General features: G+C 38.1%; 3 protein-coding genes across 10 annotated transcripts; 1 reads left to right on the top strand and 2 right to left on the bottom strand.

Moving 5' to 3' along the window:
- Positions 1-22: 22 nt before the first annotated feature.
- LOC103981960 (myosin-binding protein 1) lies at positions 23-8,873 on the bottom strand. 5 transcript variants are annotated; one of them, XR_010501874.1, is made up of 6 exons: positions 8,761-8,873; positions 8,415-8,664; positions 6,573-7,876; positions 4,956-6,484; positions 633-3,193; positions 23-515 (listed from the first exon to the last, which is right to left on the bottom strand). XR_010501874.1 is itself a non-coding variant. In XM_009398739.3 (5 exons), the coding sequence occupies exons 3-4, from the start codon at positions 7,753-7,755 to the stop codon at positions 4,980-4,982; spliced, it is 2,688 nt and encodes an 895-aa protein (XP_009397014.2). In that variant the 5' UTR covers positions 7,756-7,876; positions 8,415-8,664; positions 8,761-8,872; the 3' UTR covers positions 23-515; positions 4,956-4,979. The 5 variants fall into 5 exon arrangements, 3 of the variants coding, with proteins under 3 accessions (XP_009397014.2, XP_065027840.1, XP_065027845.1); XR_010501870.1 differs by lacking the exon at positions 633-3,193 and having other exon boundaries at positions 4,863-6,484; XM_009398739.3 differs by lacking the exon at positions 633-3,193 and having other exon boundaries at positions 8,761-8,872.
- Positions 8,874-9,962: 1,089 nt separating this feature from the next.
- Positions 9,963-13,263, top strand: LOC135651568 (uncharacterized). Its single transcript, XM_065171752.1, has 2 exons — positions 9,963-10,302; positions 10,605-13,263. The coding sequence occupies exon 2, from the start codon at positions 10,665-10,667 to the stop codon at positions 12,906-12,908; it is 2,244 nt and encodes a 747-aa protein (XP_065027824.1). The 5' UTR covers positions 9,963-10,302; positions 10,605-10,664; the 3' UTR covers positions 12,909-13,263.
- An 893-nt stretch (positions 13,264-14,156) lies between these two features.
- On the bottom strand, positions 14,157-22,225 carry LOC103981962 (protein WVD2-like 1). 4 transcript variants are annotated; one of them, XM_065171740.1, is made up of 9 exons: positions 21,904-22,218; positions 21,119-21,317; positions 19,352-19,425; positions 19,008-19,207; positions 18,419-18,507; positions 18,240-18,330; positions 18,078-18,149; positions 16,341-16,451; positions 14,157-14,707 (listed from the first exon to the last, which is right to left on the bottom strand). In XM_065171740.1, the coding sequence occupies exons 3-9, from the start codon at positions 19,392-19,394 to the stop codon at positions 14,396-14,398; spliced, it is 918 nt and encodes a 305-aa protein (XP_065027812.1). In that variant the 5' UTR covers positions 19,395-19,425; positions 21,119-21,317; positions 21,904-22,218; the 3' UTR covers positions 14,157-14,395. The 4 variants fall into 4 exon arrangements, with proteins under 4 accessions (XP_065027812.1, XP_065027801.1, XP_018681156.2 ...); XM_065171729.1 differs by having other exon boundaries at positions 19,008-19,425; positions 21,904-22,225; XM_018825611.2 differs by lacking the exon at positions 21,119-21,317 and having other exon boundaries at positions 21,904-22,215.
- Between the last annotated feature and the right edge of the window lie 1,922 nt (positions 22,226-24,147).

Here is a 24,147-nt window from a genome sequence, read left to right as displayed (position 1 = left end):
GGATTACAGGTATAACAACTGATTGGTATAAAAACTAGAAATTATAACAGAACTTTCAATAAGGATTTTTAAGTTATATTACAGAGAAGAATATAATGATACTGTTACTCTCATTGCTGAGACTCTTGATGGCAAAAACTACAAGTCCCCAGATTATTGAACAACTCAGCAGATGTGAGCATGCAGAAGATGTTTTACAATGCACAGGTCATTGCTATCACACAGTAATCACCCTATTACAAATTTACCACTCATTTTTAAGAAAGAAAAAGATAAAAAATACTAATTCTGAATGAAATCAAGTTAATATAGAAAAAATGATAATGATAAGAAAATACAAAACCAAGCAATTCTATAAAGAAAAGAAAAGTAAAACACACAAGGTAAAAATGAAGCAGCCTCTGAAGACCCATCAGCCACATTTCCAACTACTGAATATAGTATACAGTTGTGGGTGCTCAGACTATATGAGCCTCTGTCCTGAACGTAAATTATGAACCTTCATCATCCAGATCCTACATAAGTAGCATAAATCAGATTACATACAAGACAATTCATACTATTTAACTAAAATGAAATCGGCTAAGATTTAGAAACTAATAAAAGGAATCATCGGAGCAGAAGTGACTAACTTTAGCGCATCAAGTTGCATATTATTTTAGGAAACAACGAGCTACGATAGAAATCAATGTCTGGTCAGGTTTATTGTGCCAAGTTCCCAGAGTAATTATTGGTCCCCACATGGTGCAAATAAGTTTCCTAGTCATTCATAATCATGAAGAGAATCAAGAAAATTCTGGTGTTTCATGTCCAATTTAAGCAATGTTTTTCAGCTGAGATATGCCCTCATATGTCCTAAAAACATCATAATTGCAAAAGTTTACAGGTTTGTTCCACCAATATGGGGTTGACTTATGACAACATAGTGGTACCAGTATATTAAGGATATGTACTTGGCCACCAAAAAAATTGATATTAAATCATGCGATAACACTAGTGGCATTAGACATGATACATACTGACAGAGCATACTAACAACTGATTAGGTTGCCACTGAATGCATGGTTGTGTATGGCCTATGAGAAGTTCAGTAGCAAGGAAAATAATTGCATGAGCAAAAGGCAGGCATGCATTATTAGTTAAAACATAAAAGTTATGCTGATTAACCAAGAGCTTATTTGATTTCAGTTTGATAATCTTGCACATGAGTTGGACTGGCTAATAAGACCAGTTGGACAGAATCTTCCCTGATGCCCTTAATTCTTGTTTGCAACATCCAATTTAAGTAAATTGTTAGCTTTAAATATCCAGAATGTGTTGATTAAGAACAAAAAAAATCACTTCATTATCTTTTGTGCTAATTTGACTCCTACATTATGTCTTCTGATAATGATCATATAAATTTATGAGTTCACTATGCGTCACAAGTCTTCAAATTGAAGTGCTTTATATGGACATCATTAATGTGGTATTCTTTCAGTTATCAGGATAAGATACCAACTAGTTTGGTATTGAAGTGGGATTTGATTGACATAAAAATCAACAATCCCTTAAAGACCTGCCATTCAAGGCCCTTACGAGTTACGAGAGTGTCATTATTCTCTTAGCATATACTGCAATATCCACTTGCTGCTTTATTCAATTGCAGCAATCTCATAAGAAGAAAAATGATTCATCAGCCTAGGGTTTTAGACCAAAATTACTTGATAGTTCCAAATAAACATTGTACTCTTTCTTTAACAAAAAATAATAGTTTATGTAATACAAAATCATTCATCAAATTTATTAAACAGTGGCTGCCTCATCTCAATTATCTTCATATTCTTTCAATAAACTATTTTAACAGGAGGCCAGCTTTATTTTCAGTATTTTTGTCAACATAACCAAAATCCTCATTCATAACTTCAAGAGTTAGCTTCATCTACCTATATTCTTTTAAGAATCAGATCTTCAATGAAACAATAATTTAGGTCCAACTAAAAGTTCCAACTAATTACTGAATCAGATTTTCCAAATAAGAACGACCATTGCAGCCTTAAATTAAACTGTTGGACTTCACTCCATGAGACCAATAATTTCCTAAAAACTGGATCAGTGTCATAATTTTATGCATCCTACATCAGCTGATTCTATGATCGATGTTGTCATATTCATGAGCAACAATTTGGTATGGATAGCCCTTAGAGGTATAGCATGATCATGCATAATCTTGATCAAAAATATTAACAACACTCTTTAAAGATAGAGAAATGAAAGAAAAAATAATAGTAGGAGGACAACAACATACCAAGCAAAAGATGAACCTATTAGCAATCATGGCCAATCAAAATGAATTGGAAGAGACTCCTAAGGTGAGTATCATGCTCAAAGATTAAAAAAATAACCACATCAATTATGCAAATCACAACCAAAGACAACCATTTCACCATTTTCCACATATCATGTTGTATCAACCACACATCCTATGGGATGTGGCATAAGCCAATATCTTCTTCTATTTGTCTCATTACTCTATGCTTCATTGAAGACAAAAAATCATATTTCAAATTCCAATCATGGGGCTAGATCATGTTACATGTCCTAATGACCTCACAATATGATTGTGCATATACTTATTACTAAGAGATGCTATCTGTTACTTTTTTCAGGTTTTACTATTACATGTATCTAAGTTTTGCTTATACCAGAACCCAAGATGGGATTGTTTGGATTTATGCCAACTTCTGTTGTTCAGTGAATATGTGGTACTTCAAATTTAAATTCCCAAGGTGCTAAATCCAAAGGGAATTTTATGTTGGACACATGATAAAATGTGAAAAACGAAACAACTAAATGTACAGAACATCAACCGTACGGTTGATTAATATCCAGAAGATTATAATAGCATAGCAATCATCTACAACTGTATCTTTCCAAAGAACAAGTTCAAGATAGGAGTCTTCAGATTGTACTGTTCATGGCTGAATTTAGTTAATTCATCATAAATGAATAACCATAAAAGCCAACAAACTTTACAAAAACAAAGCCATAAGTCCCAACTATTAAGCTAACAAACTTTGAATTCAGAATATTTGTCACCTTGAAATATATATTGCTTTGATCTTGGAAGTATCATGCTCACTCACAATGATCATTCATTATCGTTAACCTCTTGAAGAGACACCTCCTAAATTATAATAATTTCTACATATACCTAATATGCAAGAATCAGGTCAAGTGACTTTGAAAATATTCCTTGTCACATGATAAACCTAAATTTAGTAAAATCACAAGAAGTACAATTGATTTTTAAATGAAAATAAAGAATATGAATGACAGCATGCTAGTAGTAAGGTACATGTTGCTAATGCATGCACCGTGTATGGTGCAATGACATGGTACCGCATATGCACAGGTAACTGGAAGCCCTTAATCACTGACAAGTACATCAAATGAATGTTGCGATAATCAATATGCTACATGACACTAGAAAAAACTAAGGGACACCAAATGACTTAAGTATTGAACAAGCAACCATATAGATTTAAAATGAGATTCCAGAGGATCACACCATGAGGACGAATAGCAGAATCATCTGGAGCCTCAGGATTACATTTCAGGTAAGGGTGGGTGATCCAAAAGGATAAATAGGGGTTTAAAACAATTTGCAAGTAATGAGAAGCACCTGAGTCAATGCACTCTAGAAGAAAATAAAGGTGATGATAGGCATAGCAAAAAGTTTGGTCGTTGTAGCAAAAGTAGAAGCACAATAATGATGGGCTTGGCTGAGGCGGCAAAGGTCGCAAAGCCAAGGCCAGGGTCAAGCATATGATTTAGCAGAAAATGGTTCTTTGTCCAGATTGATGCAGTTTCCCTTCTTTTTTTTTTCTTATTGAGGATATTAAGATCAATAAATATTGAGAAGCCAAAGAATTTGAATAATTTATCTAGTCAAATGAGGAGCTTTTAAGATGAAAGGAAGGAGCTGCATTAAGGAAGGCATCAAGCATGGAAGCAAGAAGAACATGACTACCAGAATGTCTAACATATAATAAAAGGCAATTTCATATGTCATTCCATCTGCACAGAAACAAAAAAGCAAATAGCTTCATCAAGCGCTATGGAGGTGCTTTTGTGCTTCATCATAACATATATGCAAATATCAATAAGATCCTCAATTTTCATGGGAAAAAGTAAATAAATAAAGTAAATTGAAAACAAGAAACTTCTGTGTCTAAAGAAATGGTGGACACAAACATAGAGACTAAGTATGGTCATGCTAACATAAACAAACTGTAAAATTGCAATTAGATTCATCATCATAGCATATATGACTATTGGTCATCCTCATCAGTCTAATAGAGATTTTGATACAGCAGCATTAATCAAACGTCTATTCTAATAAAATGGTATGCATCTCTCTCACATCTCATCCTTAAAACAGACTAAAGCCTTCACCTTTTATAAGTCAACCCTGAAGTGACATGTTATTATGAAAAGGAGCTTTCCTGGATAAAACATTCTGCAATGATATCAAGGAAAGTTAGCCGTTTCTAGTACTTCTAGTCTTCTACCACCCGTTTATACAGCTATAGTTCACCATGTCGCTGACAGAGGTTAGATTCAGAGAATTATAGAGTTTTGGCAAAAGAGAGCCACCATAGAAAATATTGAATAATTTTTGGAGACCAGCATTGTGTTAGTATTTCTTCTAGTATAAAAGATTATTTAACCCTCAGTTAATAACTACTAAATTGCAGTTATACCCCAGTACAAAAGGTTAAAAATATGCTAAACTTGTTAAGAATACAATGGCTTAGACACAAAAGAAAGGCTGAAGACAAATTAATTTCATTTGTCTCACAATATTTCCAGGTGTTTACCATATGCACCTTGGTTATTTCTAAAAGAACTTCTCATATCTTCTCTGCTCCTCTGACAAAACAAAAATTCTGAGATGTTAGTCAAAGACTTACATTACAGATAGAACTTGTAAAGACTCAAGCTATATGATGCTCTTGTCGAGTGATTCCAATTTTCCGTAATTCATGCAGATCACAAGCTATCTGTTGAAGAAACCGAACACCAGCATCACCATTTCTAAGTGAGTTGATAGCATGTTCAAGAAAATTACGATCTGCCTCAAGTGCCTCCAACCTCTGACTTAAACATGACACTTCATCCTCAAGAGCAACTAAGTCACTCTTGTTAACTACTTTCAAGTACTTGTCAATGTCAAAGCTGTCTTCATGGTTTCCTTGAAAGGAACTTGAAGGTTTCCTGGATAACTTTTCACCCATTAAAATCCCTCCTACCTGACTATTTTCAAGGGGACCATCTTTCTGATACAGGTGCTCTGGACCTGCAGATGCAATCTTGTCAGAGTACCAACCATTTGTGCCCACACCACCTTCTGACACTCTGTTTCTTTGTATAAAATCTTCACCTTGAATATCTGTACATGTGTTTTCGGGAAATCCATTTTCATCATCATTCACTAATAAACTAGAACCATCATCAAAAACACCATGATTGGAAAAAAGATGAAGCTTTTTCTCCAACTTCACCAAACAATTTGATAGATACGCCTCCTCATCTTCAAAACATGATAAGGGATTCTTCAAACCATCAAAGTTACTCCATCTGGAATCTTGATGCATTACATGATTTTCCCTAGATTTGTTACATGATTCAAGCTCCTTATCATGGAAATTACCATTCAGTTCCACTGCTTGATCATTGGATAATTTATCTGTAAAGCTTTTCCTATAGATTTCCATCTCAGCTTCCAAATCTTGCATTTCTTTCTCTCTTTGAGTAAGCAACTCATTGCAATTCTGAAGTGCTTCATGGTCATATTCAGCTTGCTCTTCCATCATTCTTTGGTAATGCAGAGCCTCCATTTGCATAGCAGCCTTCTCCTCTTGCAACCTAGTAATCATGGCCATTGCTTGATTTGCCGCAATTGCTGAAGCACTTCTTTCTTCTTCTAATTCCTTGTAGAGAAGGCTTATGGACTTCCTGTCCAACTCAACCTGCCTCTTTAGTCTCTCAAATGCACTTTCCCCTTCCACCTCACTAACAAAACTTCCATCTAGTGACTCTAAGCCTGATTCGTTCCTCTCAAGAGAGAGTGTCTTGGTTATGTTCTGCAAAACAGATTCGTCATCTTGTCCATATACTCGAGGACTAGGAGTCATTTCATGCCATGGAGACTCAAGGCCCCGAGATGCAGATATTTGAGAAATTAGCAGTTTCAGATCTTCCTGAACCCTAGAAGAATCCTTTCCCATAATAACATCAGCAAATCTAGGAGATGGCAAGCTTCCCTTAGCACCAACAGCAAGCTTATACGCATCATTCAGATCCATATGATTACTCATAGATTGACCAGGGTCACTTGCATCATGGCTTATCCCCAAATCGATGTCCTTTGCACACCAATCCTTCACATCATCCACATAAGTAGTATTGACACATGCAGCATCACTTTGCTCCAACTTATCTACTTATAACAAGAACAAGAATTGAAAGGTTAGCTAAGGAATTATATAGAGAATATAGATTCAGTAGAGATATGGATTACAGCTTACCTTTTACATTTGAGTCCTCCACAGGAACTTCTTGGGGATCTTTTGACACAAATTTAGTTTGAGGGGGCTTAGCATTGATTTCGATTTGGTTCAAATTGCTATCTTTCGGAATATGTCCAACAGCACCAGAAGATGAAATTTCTGATACATCATGGAGCTCACCTACACATTTTTGCTTCTCAGAAACAGATTCAGAAGGCTCGTCGATATCTGGGGCAGAGTGAATCAACTTTTGCAAGGCTTTATTGTCTGAAATACTAACTGGATCAGAGTAATTTAATTTTCCTATTGTTTTATTATCTGAAAGACTTCCAGATAAACTGCTTCCAATATCTGTGGCATTCTCTGGTTCTACATTTTGATACATCAAATCATCCTTGGCATTTTCAGCTCCATGAGCCAGAGATTTTCCTTTACCATCATCTATATGCTGGACTTCTGAGTCAGAGTCAGTAGTAACTTTAACTTCACTGTGTACAATGTGAGAGAACTCGTCTAATCCTTGATTCCTCAAATGGTCAGATGTTGGGGAAACCAAAGTTTTTTCTCTAGTCTTTCTCATCCCATCTCCAGTTAAACTTGACAAAGAAATGTCAACTTCGGAAACATCAACTTCGATGGATTCATCCTCAAGCAACCTAATGGCATGAAGTTTATGTTGGAGAGGCTCAGCACAACATGAACAAATTATTTTGACAGGAGAGCAATTTGTCTCATCCTTCTTCAGAAAAGGGACATTCACCAAATCATCCTCATCACGCACATGGAGGCCATCACCATCAACATACTGAATGTTCTCTCTATAATCAAAATGTCTTCCAAGATTACCTACCAGAGATCTGCAAGTTTCAGGTTTCAATGAGAGGAGACAAGCTTTGCACATGGTGTGAACATCAGCAAGCTTCCCGTGAGCATGACACAAGGCCAGTGATGAGATCTCTGATCTGTGGGTTTCACAAATTAGATCTAGATAGAAGTCCAGTTTCTCACTTCCAAATATGTGATCTAGCCTTGAACAGAATATACAAGGTGTTTGTAACTTGCATAGACGAGAGAATTTTGTCACCATGTAGGAAAACCAGGCATCAAAGAATAATAGAAGCATCAATATCCATTCAAGAATCGCCGAAGACAAAGCAGATGAGAATCGCATGAAACCACTGATGCGAGCCCTTGAACCCATCCCTAGCCAGTTTTACATCAACTTCTCAGGGCACCTATATAGGCGGAGAGATGAAACAGCCAGCAAACTTGAGTAGAGCAAATTACAGTTGTTCTTCGTGAATCCCAGCTGACGGTTGCCACTGAAAACATCAACATGTTGACATCAAGATCTAGAATACCATGCAGAATTTTCAACAATAGGCATCAATTTATTCAATTCATCCCCACGAAATATACACAAACTGGAGAATTCAAGCAAATTACTACTAGCAGAGACATCAATAAGATATCAATACACAAATGAAGATATGCATGAGCAAACTGATGAATAGCAATCAAACCATAAAGAAGCACAGATCAAAAGTATACTCTTTTCCCAAAAGAATATATATAAAGTTCTTTCTTTTGATGATTATACCAAAAGCTAAAGCATCAATAGACGGTATATGCCAAATAACAAGAGCAGATCTCGATCACCCAAATAAAAACCAATATCAAGAACAAAGCGCCAATTTTTCAATCAAATCAACGGGGAAAGCGATCGAGCTACCAAGGAACAGAACCAAGGAGACAAAATTGGATGAACCATGCAGTTGAAGGATACCACGCAGGTCAGCCAATCAAATCCAGCAAAGAGAAAAGATAAATAAAAAAAAAGGAAAGCAATCGAAAGAAGACCTTTTTCAGACTTCTTCCGCAGCCGACGAGCGAAGAGAAGAGGATGCGACCGGTGGAAACGGGTCTACTAGGGCAAGAGAAAGACAAAAGCAACCGAAAGGTGAGGCTATCACCTCCCACCACTCTCCTTCCCAGTCTCCGTTATTGACATTATTCCGAGGCGCTGACGTCGAATGACGAAAAGGTCGGCTGGGATCGCGAGATAACGACACGGCACCGACCGAAAGGCGATAGGCTAAAGCCAACCCAGCTAAATTTCCATGTCCACGGACGAGACAAAAGTCAGTAAAAACCTTCGAGATATCGAATTAGATCGAGGAAGAGAAGATAGATTTAAGGGTTTTACCTCTCCGAGGGATCGGACCGGCGGCCATTGGAGTCGACAAGTAGAAGAAGGCTGCCTTGCGATCTGTTCGAAGGGAGGAAAGTGGAGACGGGCAAAGAGATTTATAGGTTTACCGGTCCGAGCACTTACCTCATCATCCAGTCGCGACACAGAATGGGACCCACTTTTACATCGATGGCGATTGGCGGGCGAGAAGCATCTGAGACTCAGGCCGCGGACGGTTAAAGGGTGGCCATCGCCTCTTATCCTGGTATGAATTTGGGTACGTGTCCGAAGGCAGATCTATCGCACGATCGGTTCCCCAAACAGGGTTCAGTCTGCTTCCAACTATTTATTGGAATGCTTAGTGGGCCCCACGAAAGTGAGGTTTGAGAGTCAGCATGTACCGTGTTTTGTATTTCTATACTTCAAAAATACTCCTCAATTTCCAATAATATTTTGGTTGATCAAACAATTGGATGTGAACTCTTCTTTGTATGCAACCTAATTCATTTTACACTTCGATGTGGTATATATACATTTTACTTGTTGGGTAGTTGGTAAACATCTTAAGTTGTTCAAAGCATGCTCTCGAATCGAATCAATGTCCTTATCATAAAATTAACAGTTGGTGTATGACAAGTCAATGAACTAAATCTAAAATATAATTTTTTTTTTCTTTTCAAGTTAAGAGGAGGAAGAACATATTTTTATTTTCAAAAATAAGTCTAACATTATGAGGTCAGTGTTGCTCTAATAAATAGCAAACAAAGTCTTATGTTCGGTTGGAATATTCGTTAAACAACAATTACAAATGGATGAACACATTGTTTATAGATTGAAGTAGAGAATGGACAAAGACGAAATAGATGTGTGAGATTTTGGGTGACAAAAAGTACTTTCATTCAAGATGAATTAAGTCTTTTGGTCTCACAAAAAATTAAAATGAGAAAATTTTGTAATTAAATTAGGGCAACAACCGTGCAAGAAAATTAGTATGTAATAATAATAGTATTATTATTATTATTATTATTATTATTATTATTATTATTATTATTATTATTATTATTATTATTATGAGTGAAGAGGCAAAATGGAGAATTGAAGGGTAGCATTAGCCACAGTAAGGAGGGCAACATTGTAATAGTGGTGGAAGGGGTTCCCAATGTTGACCTAAATACCCTCTTTTCTTTGATCCCCGCCGTATTCTCCATCCCCTCCCTTGCCGCACCCGCCTCGCTTTCTGCCCTTTTGCCCCTCCCAAACTCCAATCTCCTCCCCCAAAACCCCCCTCTTCTGCCCAAAATCCCTCCGCCTCTCTTTGCCCTTCCTTCAAATCCCTCGCTTGCCCTCCCGATTCCCGCCACCCCCCAACGTTCCCCTCTCTGTCCCCCCGGAAAGAAGCCACCTTTGCTTCCTCCGCCTGCTGTAAACCTATGCTCGATCTGTTCTTCGCCTCCCCCCTCCCCGCCGATTCCTCCCGGTTTCGTTCCTCGCGGCTTCTTCGACGTTTTCCCCCGGCAAAGGTCGGCTCTTGACCGCGGTCGCGTATACTGCCTTTAGGTACTCTTGTTACTTGAAGCTTTGGGTTTCTCTATGTTTTGGTTCTGTCGTTAAGCACTGGTTTCGGATGGGGAATCGGAGTGAATTTGTGTGGATATAAAGACTTTTTTTTTTCTTTCCGAGCGAAAAAAAAAATGGATTTTTAGCTCGTTCTTCGTTTTGGATGTGTGTTCGTCGTGCAATTATGTTGGAAAGTTGGGATTTTTGAGAAGGATGTGTCGTTTTTTGCTTTTGCTTTTGTGCCAAAGTAGTATTAAAAGCTTAAATATTTGATTTTTGGTTGCTGCTCTTGTGTTTTCAAGCGTTTGGATGCTGTTGGAGGATTGGCAGATCAGAATTTGAGCTGAGCATTTCAAGCATACATGGCCAACCATGATTTAGTTCTCGGGCAGAACCCCGATCTAGTCCTTGGCCAGAACCACGATCTGGTTATCGGCCAAGGACATGGTTTAGGCCTTGGGCAGAGGCATGGCCTTGGCCTTGGCCATGCTCATGACCATGACCTCGGTTTAGGCCAAGCCCATGACCATGAGCTCGGTCTCGGGCATCCCCACGACAGCCGGCTTGTCTTGGGGCAGCAGCATCATCCCCATGACCATGGCCGTGACCATAGCAATGAGCTCGCTTTGGGACAGAACAATGACACTGATGAGGATGCTCTTGATGCACAAAATCACGAGTTGGGTATATCGGACAACCATGAATTGACTCTTGCTGAGACCCATGGTCTTGGGGTCGATCAGAACATGGTCCATCTCTCCATCGACCAGGCACAGGAGCTTGGCCTCCAGTCCGCGCATGACATCTCACAGGGCCACATGCTGGTCCCTCAGGTGTTGCAGAATCGCAGATTGATTGTGAACCCAGACCATCAGCTGACTATTAGCCAGGAGTTCTCTGATGTCAAGAGTTGCCGCCGAGCTATACGGGATGCTGCAATTGCTTGCCGTTTTGAGATACAGACTGTGAAATCGGATAAGACACGCTTCACAGCGAAGTGTGCAGCTGAGGGGTGCCCATGGCGCATTCATGCTGCAAAGCTGCCGGGTGTTCCAACTTTCACCATCAGAACCATCCATGAGATGCACACATGCAGTGGGATTAACCATCTTGGGCATCAGCAAGCATCAGTTCAGTGGGTTGCCAACTCTGTGGAGGAACGGCTCAGAGAGAACCCACACTGCAAGCCAAAGGAGATACTAGAAGAGATCCACCGCATGCATGGGATCACCTTGTCATACAAGCAGGCCTGGAGAGGGAAGGAGAGGATAATGGCCGCTGTTCGAGGGTCCTTTGAAGAAGGTTATCGTCTCCTACCACAGTATTGTGATCAAGTGAAAAGGACAAATCCAGGAAGCATAGCAACCATATATGGAAATCCAGAGGATAATTGCTTCCGTCGACTTTTCATCTCATTCTATGCCTCAATATATGGTTTTGTCAATGCATGCCGGCCACTCATTGGACTCGATAGAACTCTTTTAAAAAGTAAATATCTTGGCACCTTGCTCTTAGCCACTGGGTTTGATGGAGATGGTGCTCTGTTTCCTCTTGCTTTTGGGGTTGTTGATGAGGAAAGCGATGATAATTGGATCTGGTTTTTATCTGAACTTCATACTTTGCTTGAGGCAAATACGGAGAACATGCCGAGGCTCACGATACTGTCAGATAGGCAGAAAGGTATTATAGACGGTGTTGACTTCAACTTCCCAACTGCCTTCCATGGGTTTTGCATGCGCCACCTCAGTGAGCTTTTCCGCAAAGAGTTTAACAATGATGCACTTGTAAAACTCCTCTGGGAAGCTGCCCATGCTCTCACAGTTATTGAATTTGAGGCAAAGATATTAGAAATAGAAGAAACATCACAGGAGGCTGCATTTTGGATTAGGCGCATTCCACCACGTCTTTGGGCTACGGCCTACTTTGAGGGAACACGATATGGCCATTTGACAGCAAATGTAGTTGAATCATTGAATAATTGGATACTTGAAGCTTCTGGACTGCCAATAATTCAGATGATGGAATGTATTAGGCGGCAGTTGATGACCTGGTTCAATGAACGACGTGAGGCTAGCCTGCAGTGGACGTCGATTCTTGTACCATCAGCTGAACGACGAGTGTCTGATGCCATAGAATGTGCACGGGGTTATCAAGTAGGACGAGCGAATGAGGCTGAATTTGAAGTTGTCTCTCCTCATGAGGGGACCAATATTGTGGACATTCGCAACCGGTGTTGTCTGTGTCGAGGGTGGCAACTTTATGGTCTACCATGTGCTCATGGTGTGGCAGCTCTTCTTTCGTGTCGACAGAATGTTCATAGATACACAGAGAGCTGTTTCACTGTCGCAACTTATAGGAAGACCTATTCGCAAACTATTCATCCAATACCAGATAAAAGTCTTTGGAAAGAGATGTCTGATGCAAATCAGGAAGGTGATAATAAAATTGAGATAGTCATTAATCCGCCCAAGTCCCTTAGGCCTCCAGGCAGACCTAGAAAGAAGAGAGTTAGAGCAGAAGACAGAGGACGAGTTAAACGGGTCGTGCATTGTAGCCGGTGCAATCAAACAGGTCACTTCAGAACGACATGTGCTGCACCCATATAGTTGTTGCCACTATGCTGGCCATATTCATGTGAAAATTAAGGCATGTGCCTATCTATGTGAACCTCCAGTGAACTTATTTCTTGGGGATTGGTTTCTTAGTTTTTTTTTCATCCTTTCTTTTTATTTGTAGATCTATGGTTTTCATGTATCAACCGAAAAAAATAGAGCTAAAAAATGCTCTGATCTGCAGTTTGGAGCCTCGGATCGATACAGTGGTGTTAGATCCAGGTAGTCGGTCCTAAACAGTTGAGACATTAGGGTTTGTTGTTGTGAATGATGGTAAGTTATTGTACAGTTAACGAGGCCTCGATGATATTGTTGGAATAAGTCTCGTTCCAGAATGTCCTTTGAGCTAGATGTTGTTTGATGGCACATCTATTTCGTATATTTGAGTGTCCAAGTTTGACTTCTTATTCTTGCTTGTCACCAACATGTATTTTTTGCAGATGCATGGGTCATGATGCGAGTCTCTTGTGCATGCTTGCACACATGCATGCGTCCTTTGCAGTGTTTGCTATGAACTCGAAGATAATAACATTCGATTGTTCATTTATGCTCTGAGATGTTCTTGTTGTTATGAAGAACATTGCATTTAGCATGCTTAGATATATAGTAAGTGCTCCGACATCCACTTTGCTTATCACCAGCAGTTCAACTTCTTACATCTGAATGTTATTTAGCATAATTCAAGCTTCTGCGTTAATGTTTATGCCGTAATGTTATTTCCAGAAATGCTACTTTTGCATATTAAATATAATAGAGGACGATCTCCATTTCATAGCAAGCTAGTCTTCATATTTGGGGCTCTGCTAGTATCATCACTAGTTGGTGCTGCTTGCGAGAACGAGGCTGTGCACTCTGTATTCATTTCTGCAGCTGTTTGCCGGTCTGAATCAACAGCATGCCGAGTGTTTGGCGAAAGAGGAAAGGGAAAAAGAAAGATCGAGTGGAGAGTGATTGAAGTTCAAAAAAATGCTAAGATCATGGAATTTACTGTGGCAAACATGCAGAATTTTCTTCACTTCGAGAATACGGGTATGAAATATAGATGGTTGCGAGTTGGAACATCAACCATGAGATCAGCTCTTTAATCAAAGGGAACATCGAGGCAGATCAGCACGCGTTTGCTGCCAACAGAGTTAGTCATATCATGATAAAGCATGGAAAGTTCATGTAGTTTATGGAAATATCAAGCAAAGAGGACCACTGTAATTAAAGATGGTCAAAAAGAGCATAGGACCGTTCCACTTCAAATTTAAGATGCTCAAAAAGGATTAGACAACGGAGAACAGTAATTCTAGCAGTACTACACCACTGTCAGGATCATTACATACAAAATTTACAACAGCATGCGTATGAAGTCCACAGCAACAAACTCCTTGCATGATTACCAGTCTTCAACAATTGGCATTTTGATGTCGAGATAAATTATCAGGTGAATTTTGAGAGTAAGGAAAAACTAAGATCAAAGCATGGAAAAGCAAACATCAGGGCTGCACAGTGACACCAGTGTCAGCCAGACCTTGCACGGTGGTGCCGGTAGTATCCAGGGCTGCTACCTTGCTGGCATCGGGCTTCGAGTTCTCCCTCATGGATTTGTTCCCTTCCTTGGTTATAGTTGCACTTCTGTTCTTAGGACTGTTTTGTAACTTGTTTGTAGCATCCTTGTAGGCACCCAAACTGTGACGCTGAAGCCGACCACATACTCCGCTGCAGTTATCTCCTTCAGCCCGATGACTTGCATCACCACAGCTCTTCCTTCGACCAAGCTTGGGTGATTTAGCACGAGTTGTGGGCACCTTTTTGTGCAAATAAAATGGTAAATCAGACGCTAGATTCACAAATAAGCAACCGAACCTAGGTACCAAGAAAAACCTTGGAGCAGGAGAAAAATCAGTAGAAGAAATCACATAATATCTGCAATATAAGATCAATATGACATTATATTATGGATACTTTTGTTTGAAAGGATAATTAGTATTTGAATGAGGTGGATATCTTTGGTCCAAAGATATGGTAAACCTAAGTCAAAAAATATAACTATTCAAAATCTAGACAACAAATAAAAGTTTTACTAGGAGAAAATTTTCACTATAAACATTTTCAGTAATTAGCCACGTGCCTCTACTAGAAAATTGACATGATACCTTCAGTGTTAGATCAAAAATTACTGTGATACTAGAAAATTCTGTGGAAAATTTTTTGACCTTTACATGATTGGGATATCACAAATATTCCACCTGTTTCTACTAGTTAATAGCAAAATTAAACCAATTTCATATATAAACAGGATAGTCTGATATTAAACATAACAAAGATGCATAGTTATTGGAGTCAATAAAAAATGATCAGACGGAATTCAAAGAAATCCATGATACAGATTTACATGTATGATCTTCATGATAGCATATTGTAAGGGATCTTAGGCTGATGTTTTAGGTTGTACAATCATGCAAATATATGAACAAATAGTTTTGTGTAGCATCCATCACACAACGTCACAAGAAGAATTTTTACTGTGTCACAAGGACACTCTGATAATACATAGAATATAAATTTTACTTCAAAGTAGTTAAAATAATTATTTGTAAATTCTAAAATAGTTCTAGAAACTATACAAAATTCCTCTCAACATAGTATGCTATGTTTGAAACTTAAAAGAATCAGTCCTTCCAAACACACATGGTTTTTTACCCTAAAACACACTCAAAGTATTGACCACAAAGTGGCCAGGTTTCTGCTTGATCAATGACATGCAAAACATGCACAGTTGCATGCCCATAAAGCCTTTTACATGATATGGAGTGAGCATTCACCTTAACAGTTCAGAAAATTGTCACAAATCAAGCATTAATCCTTACCATGTCCACATATAAAATATATCGTGTTTTGAGTATTAATTCCTATTTTCTATCTAATGATTCTAATCCAACTGTTACTTCATGCAGTGAGGCAAAGCTAAGCTGACCTAGCTTGCAACCTTGAAAATCCTTACTAAGTGTGCGCATAGAACATATCGTGTTTTGAGTACTAATTCCTATTTTTTATCTAATGGTTCTAATCAAATGTAACTTCATGCAGTGAGGCAAAGCTAAGCTCACCTAGCTTGCAACCTTGTGAATCCTTACTCTGTGCGCACATAAAATATATTGTGTTTTGAGTATTAATTCCTATTTTCTATCTAATGACTCTAATCCAAATGTTACTTCATGCAGTGAGGCAAAGCTAAGCTGACCTAGCTTGCAGCCTTGTGGCTATGCTCACACTAAAACTGAGAATTACATTAAAAATACGGAACTAAAATGGACTATGCAATTAACAAACCCAGCATATAAATTTAATTTGCTCATATCATATCCATCAAATGGCTTATTAATTATAATAGCTTGCATGCATTAACTAGTGGACCATGCGATAGCCTAAGCTGAATACCTTTTTTAATTCAACCTTGGGTGGTGGTCCCTCATGGTAAAAGCTAGGCATTGGCGTCGCTCTAAAAGTCATATTCTTCCTTAGTTGCTTTAGAGCTGCCTCTTGCTCTTCCTGAAAATAGATCAGAAGTTGGGATGAGCAGCTAAGACAACAGTTTATTTGCTGAAAGTTGTCCAGCTCAAAAGCAATTTACAAGCTTGTCATGACATAGGGAGTGATCATAATGAATATATATGTTCTAACTACTGTAGGAATATAATCCATAATAATTAGTTACTGTCTGTGATAACTAAACAACATAGTAATAACAACGCTTTACAGGGATAATCTCAAACACCTATACGGTTAGATCTGAATCTCTGATCACACATTAAAAAAAAAAATCAAAGGAAGGAATTCTCATATAGCATCTTGATTCAAATGCTCTGCATCTCATATTATCATGATAAACTTAAAAAATCCTATCAAAATTTCAATAAGAAAGAATATATCATGTAGCAATTCTGTGTTAAAAGTATTTAAGGGCAAAGAATACCTTAGAATGCATACATGCATTGGAATGCAGTTTTGACTCTGTTTAGAACTCTTCCTATGCAAATTCTAGAATCAAAATGACTAAGAAGAAAAGGTGATTGCCATAGAGAGAAATAAGAGGTTTAAAAACAAAATGTCTATTTATCAGTTTCTGCTAATGAAATTCTTTTCAATATGCTGACCGAACATATTATAGGAAACGTTAGTTGTAGAATAGAGAACATAAGATGTTAGATAAGACAAAAGCAATAAAAGATAATTATCAGGCTCACTTTGGCTCAAGGATTAAATCCCACTGAAAGGTCTCGCACCTTCATGCATCTCACATGTGAATAATGGAATCATTCCATTGAATAAAAATAGTGACCTCACACCACTTGAACATAATATGAGCAAAAGAACCATTTATTCATTTATCAATTTTCCAACTACAATCCCCTTTTTCTTTTTTACAAACTTCATGTACAAGAAAAAAAATACTTACATAATAAGGAAGAATCCAATAAAGCAAATTGTGCATCCATAAATCATAATTTGTCAATCATCGATTCTTCCCTTCTCCAGAGAAGATATATTTCATCATTTATTTTGGCAAATAATTCTTCCTTGTTAATAAAATATTTGATCGATGCACTTTTTTTCTTATAAATTCTTGTTAACAGCCAGTTGTGTCTGTTGGTGTGCCCTCCAGTCAGCAAACCTACATCATCTTTGGCGGGCAATGATAGGAGCGAAAAAAGAGAGGCTCTAGTTATCATTTTTATCAATACAAGAAGCTGAAATAGCATAAATACACTCCTGAACACAAAGATAAGCACCAATATTTCTTGTATATTACCACAAAGATACATCAGAAAAAATAACCTATTGTAAAGGAAGAATCAACCTTTGACATAATATGATAGGCATCTACAAGATAAACATCAAACTCTATCCAATCCATCATAGTAATCCTTCTAGATATGCTTCATGAAGGAACAACATCCAAGACTAATGATCTTCAAATTATGCTTTTCTCTGTAATTTTTACAAAAGTTTACTACACACTTGCAAATTGTGAGGCAAACTACAAAGATCTGAAAGTTCTACACACTGCATAATGTTCAATAAGCAGAGAAATTTTAAAATCGTGCATTAAAAACAAAACCAGTCTTTCGACTATTTCTCCCAAGAACTAATAGATGGAAATGGAATAAGGCTTACCTTGGTCCTAGCTTCACATTGGAGTTTCTGTGCCTCCATAGCCTGGTGTTTCTCTTCTAACTTTGAATAGAACTACACAAAGAGGAAATATAGGATACTTAAATCTCCTCAAAGACTCAGAGATACGTACAAAGTTCAACAAGACTTAAAAACATAAAGTACCTCCTTCCGCCTCTCTGCGCGCTCACTGCATCTGAATGTAGGAGCAATTGCCACTGTTCTCCTAGTTTTCGAATTTTTCACAGATGCTACACTAAGAATAGTTCAGGAAGACCAAATAGGTATTTTTGGACAAGGAGAGCGAAGAAATTCTCAAGAAACATAAGTTCAAAGAAGGATATGAAGAAGCAACAGAACAGTAATCCTCCTCATCTCGGTGCATGACATTATCAGGATGCAATGGCTTCCAAGGTGTGAGTGTCGTGTAACTCTGCAAACACATTGCAGCATGACCATCTTGAACATATTCATGATCCAATCTTCAAATTTGCTAAAGCACTCTTCAAACAGAAATTTTAATAGTGTTTTCAAGCAAAGCAATCTCTTAATATCAATTATACTAAGATTAAACCTTCAAATTTAAAGGATAATGCACAAGACAATTCACAAAGATAATAGAACTTATTCTGCTGTTTTTCATTAAGTGCTAAAGAATCAGCTTTAAGCATTCATGACCAGAAAAAAAAAAAAATCAACATACAATATAGCACAGGAAGGCGAGATTACAAGCAAATAAAGAAGAAAATTATTATCAAAGGGACAAAAAAGAAACCAAGATATGTTCCAAATGCATATAAATCATCTAAATCGTAGATATGCTGAATATTAGAATCAAATGGCACTATGCTGAAGCATGGTATAGCAGGAGCCAAAGAAAGATAAGGCATAGAAAACAATAAGAAAAGGCATAAAAAACAATAAGAAACAGACCTGATCTTTCTTTTGGTTATTTGTTGATTGTATATTTCCATTAGGATGTTTGTCTCCATTAGCAGCAGCTTCAGAAACAAAAGCACAATTTACACCAGAACCATGCTTTTTGTTTGCAGCAGAAAATGTCTGACAAACAGTGTGGTCAGATAGTACAGTTGCTGACTTTTGATCCAATGATTTCTGGTCCTTGTACTTTTCTGTCATGCCAAGATCCAGAGTCAAGTTTCTAACACGTGGTACTACATGCCCTTCATGAGAATTTGCATCATCCAGACTATCTGTAGGTTCATATGACCCAACAACTGTGGAAGGTCTGCAAGGACTAGTTTGATAAATTTTACCATTGGGGGAATGTGTGATAACACAATCACTTTCTTCATCCATTGATACTTCTGTAACCTCCTTACCCAGAGGACTGCAAAAGTGAACCAAATGGATCAGATATCTTCACATGACAAATGATCAAGAATAAAATAAAACAATATATATGATGCTAATAACCAAACATAAATGAGATATTTACCAATATTTTAAATGCAACAATAACTGTCTCATCGAAAAGATTGTCAATCAATTAATGTCATTGAGCACAAAGGAGTTTATCTTCTATGCAGTGTAATAGTACTTCTAAAAGAGAGATATGTATGATAGTTATCAATAAGAGACAAGAGTTGACCTGATCAAGTTTAGGTCACTGGATGATTGGTTGAACCTATGGGTCAACTAATTGGGCATAGATTTAATAAGTTTTTAAAATATATAGTATGCCATGAATTGTAATAAAAATATATAATAAATAAATAAATACTATAATTTTAAAAAAATAAATAAGAGGACAATAGTGAGAGGATGTTAGAGGTGATGACAAGAGAACAAACACATTGAGGAGATGAGAGAGTAATGAATATAAAAGGCTTTTCTTCTCTTTCATCCTTATAATAAAAAGGTTAAAATACCTTTGGGGAAAAGAAATCACAAATCTTCGATGAAAAATAAGGAGTTGAGGGCATTTTGATTTTTGTAAGACTCAAATGATCTAACTAGTGAACTGAAATGATCTCCAGTCCCACTCTCGGTTCTTCCGGTTTGATTAGTTGGTCCGGTCTGAGTTCGATAACAATGATTTGTACCATTAATTTAGTGAGCAAATCTTCTTTGTTCATATCTAATATTGAAAATTTGAAAAGTTGTACAATTGAAGAAAGGCAGGATCAATGTACAACCAATCAAAAGAAATTTTAATAAGATTGCTTGGTCAAGTTCCTCCCTCTAGTTTGTGCTGCCCACTTAATGCACATAGCATTTTCCAAATGATTTTAAGTTACACATAGGATTTCCTTAGAAGTATATAAATTCCATCTGGAGTTTTCCATTCAAATGTAATGAGATTACAGGGAAAACATTGCTGCAACATCCACTCCATTCTAAAACCATCCTTCCATACAAGTATAGATGAAAGAGAGAGCTAAAGCAGGAAAATGGCTTCTCAAAATCTGCAATATGATGGAACAGCAAGAAAAGAAAAAAAACAATCCAAGGGTTTTCAGAGTACTTGAACAAGAAAGGTTTTAACTTTAAAAAGATTTCAGTGGTATTAAAATAAGATGGCAGACAAGATTTGATACACAGGTTATATAAACTATAAAGCAGAAAGAGAAAATAGCAAAAGCAGGAAAATTTCTTCATAGAATCTGCAATATGGTGGAACAGCTAAAAATAACTTCCAATATATTACAAATAACATAAGGCAATCTGCCAGTGGTATAAAAATAAGATCAGAGGTGAGGTTCAATATCTTCATTGCAAGTCATCTAGGACCATTATACAGATGAAAAAAATAGAGAGAAAAAAATAAGATGACAGATAAGGTTCAGTATCTCCATCATAACCGATCTGAAACTGAGATAAGAGATTCCAAGCTCAATATGACCTTCATAGAAATTTCTCCTTGTGTTTATCCAGTAACATGATGCAGGAAAGGTAGATGTCATGGGCAAAAATACACTAAACAGTTACTAAGAATGATGATGCTCATGTTGCACTCAGAAACTTGCCATCTGAAGCATTCAACAAAAGAGCAACATTCTGATGCAACTAACTAATGTTACCTTCGTAGTTATCTTTGCTTTTGTTCTCTCTTTCTCTCACATATTGACCCTCATGCGACCAGCATCTTCTTTCCACATAATTTTTGCAGGTGTCAGATGCCCAGGACATGAATTAAGGACACCCACTCTATTTACACTCTCCTAGAAGAAGTGACCACATAGAGAAAGAAATTTTGCCAAACCTTCCACGCAAGCGATGCTTTGAAGATAACAAAGACAAAGAGAACCATTTCTAAGTAAACCGAAGTGACAAAGCAAATGTGATGAATCATACACAAGTAGTAGTAGCCTCATTATTTCGTTTTATTTTCAAAGCAAAACAAAATCAATGAGCAAACTTACAACCCTAGTCTACCGTAGTCCGTACTTTACGGAAGGATTCTCCAAGGAAATTAATACAGTATAAGCCAATGCGAAAGCGGAGGAAACCAAACTCGTACTTCACTCGAACCATGTAGGAAAGACAACATCGAGACGAATCAGTTTAGTAGCAAGAAGTACAATCCAGTGACACTACAAATGATAAATCTTTAATTCAAGAGCCAAAAACCCTTGTTCCTATCCAACCAAAAGGTCGGTAAATTCAAAATGGAGACAAAGATTAGCAAAAGAAACGGAGACAAAAGCGGCAGATCTAAACATCCACCATAGATCCGACTCGGACATATGTAAACCACCTTCCGCGTCTACCTCCCGGTCGAATCGCTCTCTCGCTCCAAGACGCACAAGATCAAGAGCCAAAGAATGAGAGATCCAAGCAGATGAAATCGACAAGGGCTACTCACCTGTGACTTCCCCGAGTTCGATCCGAGAGATCTGGAGCTCCTTTTGACCGGGTTCCTTTCCTTTCGTTCCCCCGCCTTGAGTACCTCCGCCCCCTCGCGCTCGGGAACAGCAACGCCCCCAGCTGCTCCGGCCTTTTATAGCTGCCCCAATCTTGCGCCGTCAGCTAACAGCGGGGTCTCGACATCCTCCCTGCCTCCTCGTGCGCAGGAGCCGCTCCGAGCTCGCAGGGCTGGTAGCCGGACCCGCGGCGTCCTTTATCGGCGGGGATACGATTACCTCCTCACCAGCCGGTGACGGGATCCCGAGTCTGAACCCTCTTCCCTATTTACCCGAAATACCCTGATTCGTGCCCCTCGAGGAATCGTCTCCCCGCGGGGTGCTCAAAGGAAGATCTCAACCGCTGCTTTCGGTACCAACGACCGAAGATGATCCAAGGAACTTAAGTGGCCACGTCACTGGACGGGTCAGTCTCGCACGGACCCCGTCGAGTATTTCTCGAAATAAAACAGTGGCGCCTTCCACACACACAACGCCACAGCAAACGAGGATTGGTGGGAAAGCGACGCGCTCCTCACGTCCTCGGTACTAACCCGCCCGTTCCAGTCTTCGGGCCCCACCGGCAGGACCCAACGATCCCGTCCATTCGACCGCCCCCATCACCGGTGGGTCCCACCTCGATCTTCGTCCGGTCACGGGATCCTCGTGCGGCTCGGGTAGGCGAACGGATGAGCGAGTTGGGTTCGCGGAGGAGAATAAAAGGCATGGAAAGGGAGGGGTTTTTGTGGGTGTCCCGTGAGAGAGAATAAATGAAAGGTATCGGCCGGGTGTACCCATCACTTTAGCTCTGAGTAAGACACGAGAGGGTGTGCACTGCTACTACAATGAATCCATATCTACTCGTGTAGATATCACTTTAGCTTTGAGTGGGACTCGGGAGTGTGCATGTTGCACCAAAGCGTCAACCTAGATCAATTGAGGTCCCTCTCTTTGGCTTCTCTCTCTCTCTCCGCCTTATCCTTCTCGACAAGGAACGACCAACCTCCCAAGGAGAGGTTCTTTAATGGTGCAAGAGCATTCTCATGTCAATGTCTATTTATCTATTGGGATTTGTTAGGTTGGGGGATATTTATATTTCTGGCTCAAAAAGAAGATATTAATTTTCCCTAATTCATTACTTAAAAATTGGCTATTCTTATCCATTTTGTTGCATTTCTTATTCATGGATAAGATCATGATGCAAGGAGGTGACATGGACTCCACTGGTTCATCTAGTCTTGATTGAGGTACACGTAAAATGTTCTTCGTTTTAGGTATTTATAGTGATGTGTATTTTTCATTGGTTCCAATAATAGTAAAAGTCATAAAGTAGGAAAATGAAATTTATTTTTTCCTTGGTATTTCATAAAAAGATTAAAAAAAGTCAAAATATTCTATTACAACTAACTCTAAGTGATCCATCACCATTTTATATATCGATCATTTTTATTTGATACTCTAATTATTATAATTATATATATATATATATATATATACCAATAATAATAAAAGTCATAAAGTAGGAAAATGAAATTTATTTTTTCCTTGGTATTTCATAAAAAGATAAAAAAAAAGTCAAAATATTCTATTACAACTAACTCTAAGTGATCCATCACCATTTTATATATCGATCATTTTTATTTGATACTCTTATTATTATTATTATTATTATTATTATTATTATTATTATTATATATATACACTTAATATGATAGGTGAATATAAAATCAAAAATAAAAATAAATAAACATGTGACGTTGAGATGTCGATAACATGAGTTGATCACGCAGTATTAAGGTGTCGATCATATAACGTCGAGATATTGACGTGTGACATCAATGTGTTAATCACATGATAGTAAGGTCGAACTATTAATCATATGATATCGAGGTATTATCATATCATTATTCTCGTATCAATACTATATTACTCGAAGGGATTATCTATTTCTATCACAACAAATATTTAAAAAAATCATCTACATGGATTCAAACTTGTTTGACTGATTGATGATTCTTTGTGATTAGGTTTCTTATTAACATTTTCTACTGGCACGATCAGGTTTGTGAGCCTCGTGGAAGGACAGATATGGCTTGAAAGTGAAGGCACAGGGAAAGGTTGCACTGCCACGTTCATCGTCAAGCTTGGTATTTGTGATCAAAGCGGAAATCTGCAACAAATGCTGCAGAAGACCACAACAAGGCTAA

This window comes from Musa acuminata, chromosome BXJ1-4, assembly GCF_036884655.1.
Source record: "Musa acuminata AAA Group cultivar baxijiao chromosome BXJ1-4, Cavendish_Baxijiao_AAA, whole genome shotgun sequence".
Classification (NCBI taxonomy): Eukaryota; Viridiplantae; Streptophyta; class Magnoliopsida; order Zingiberales; family Musaceae; genus Musa; species Musa acuminata.
Note: the sequence above shows the minus strand (reverse complement) of the source record. Positions and strands in the feature narration are given on the sequence as shown.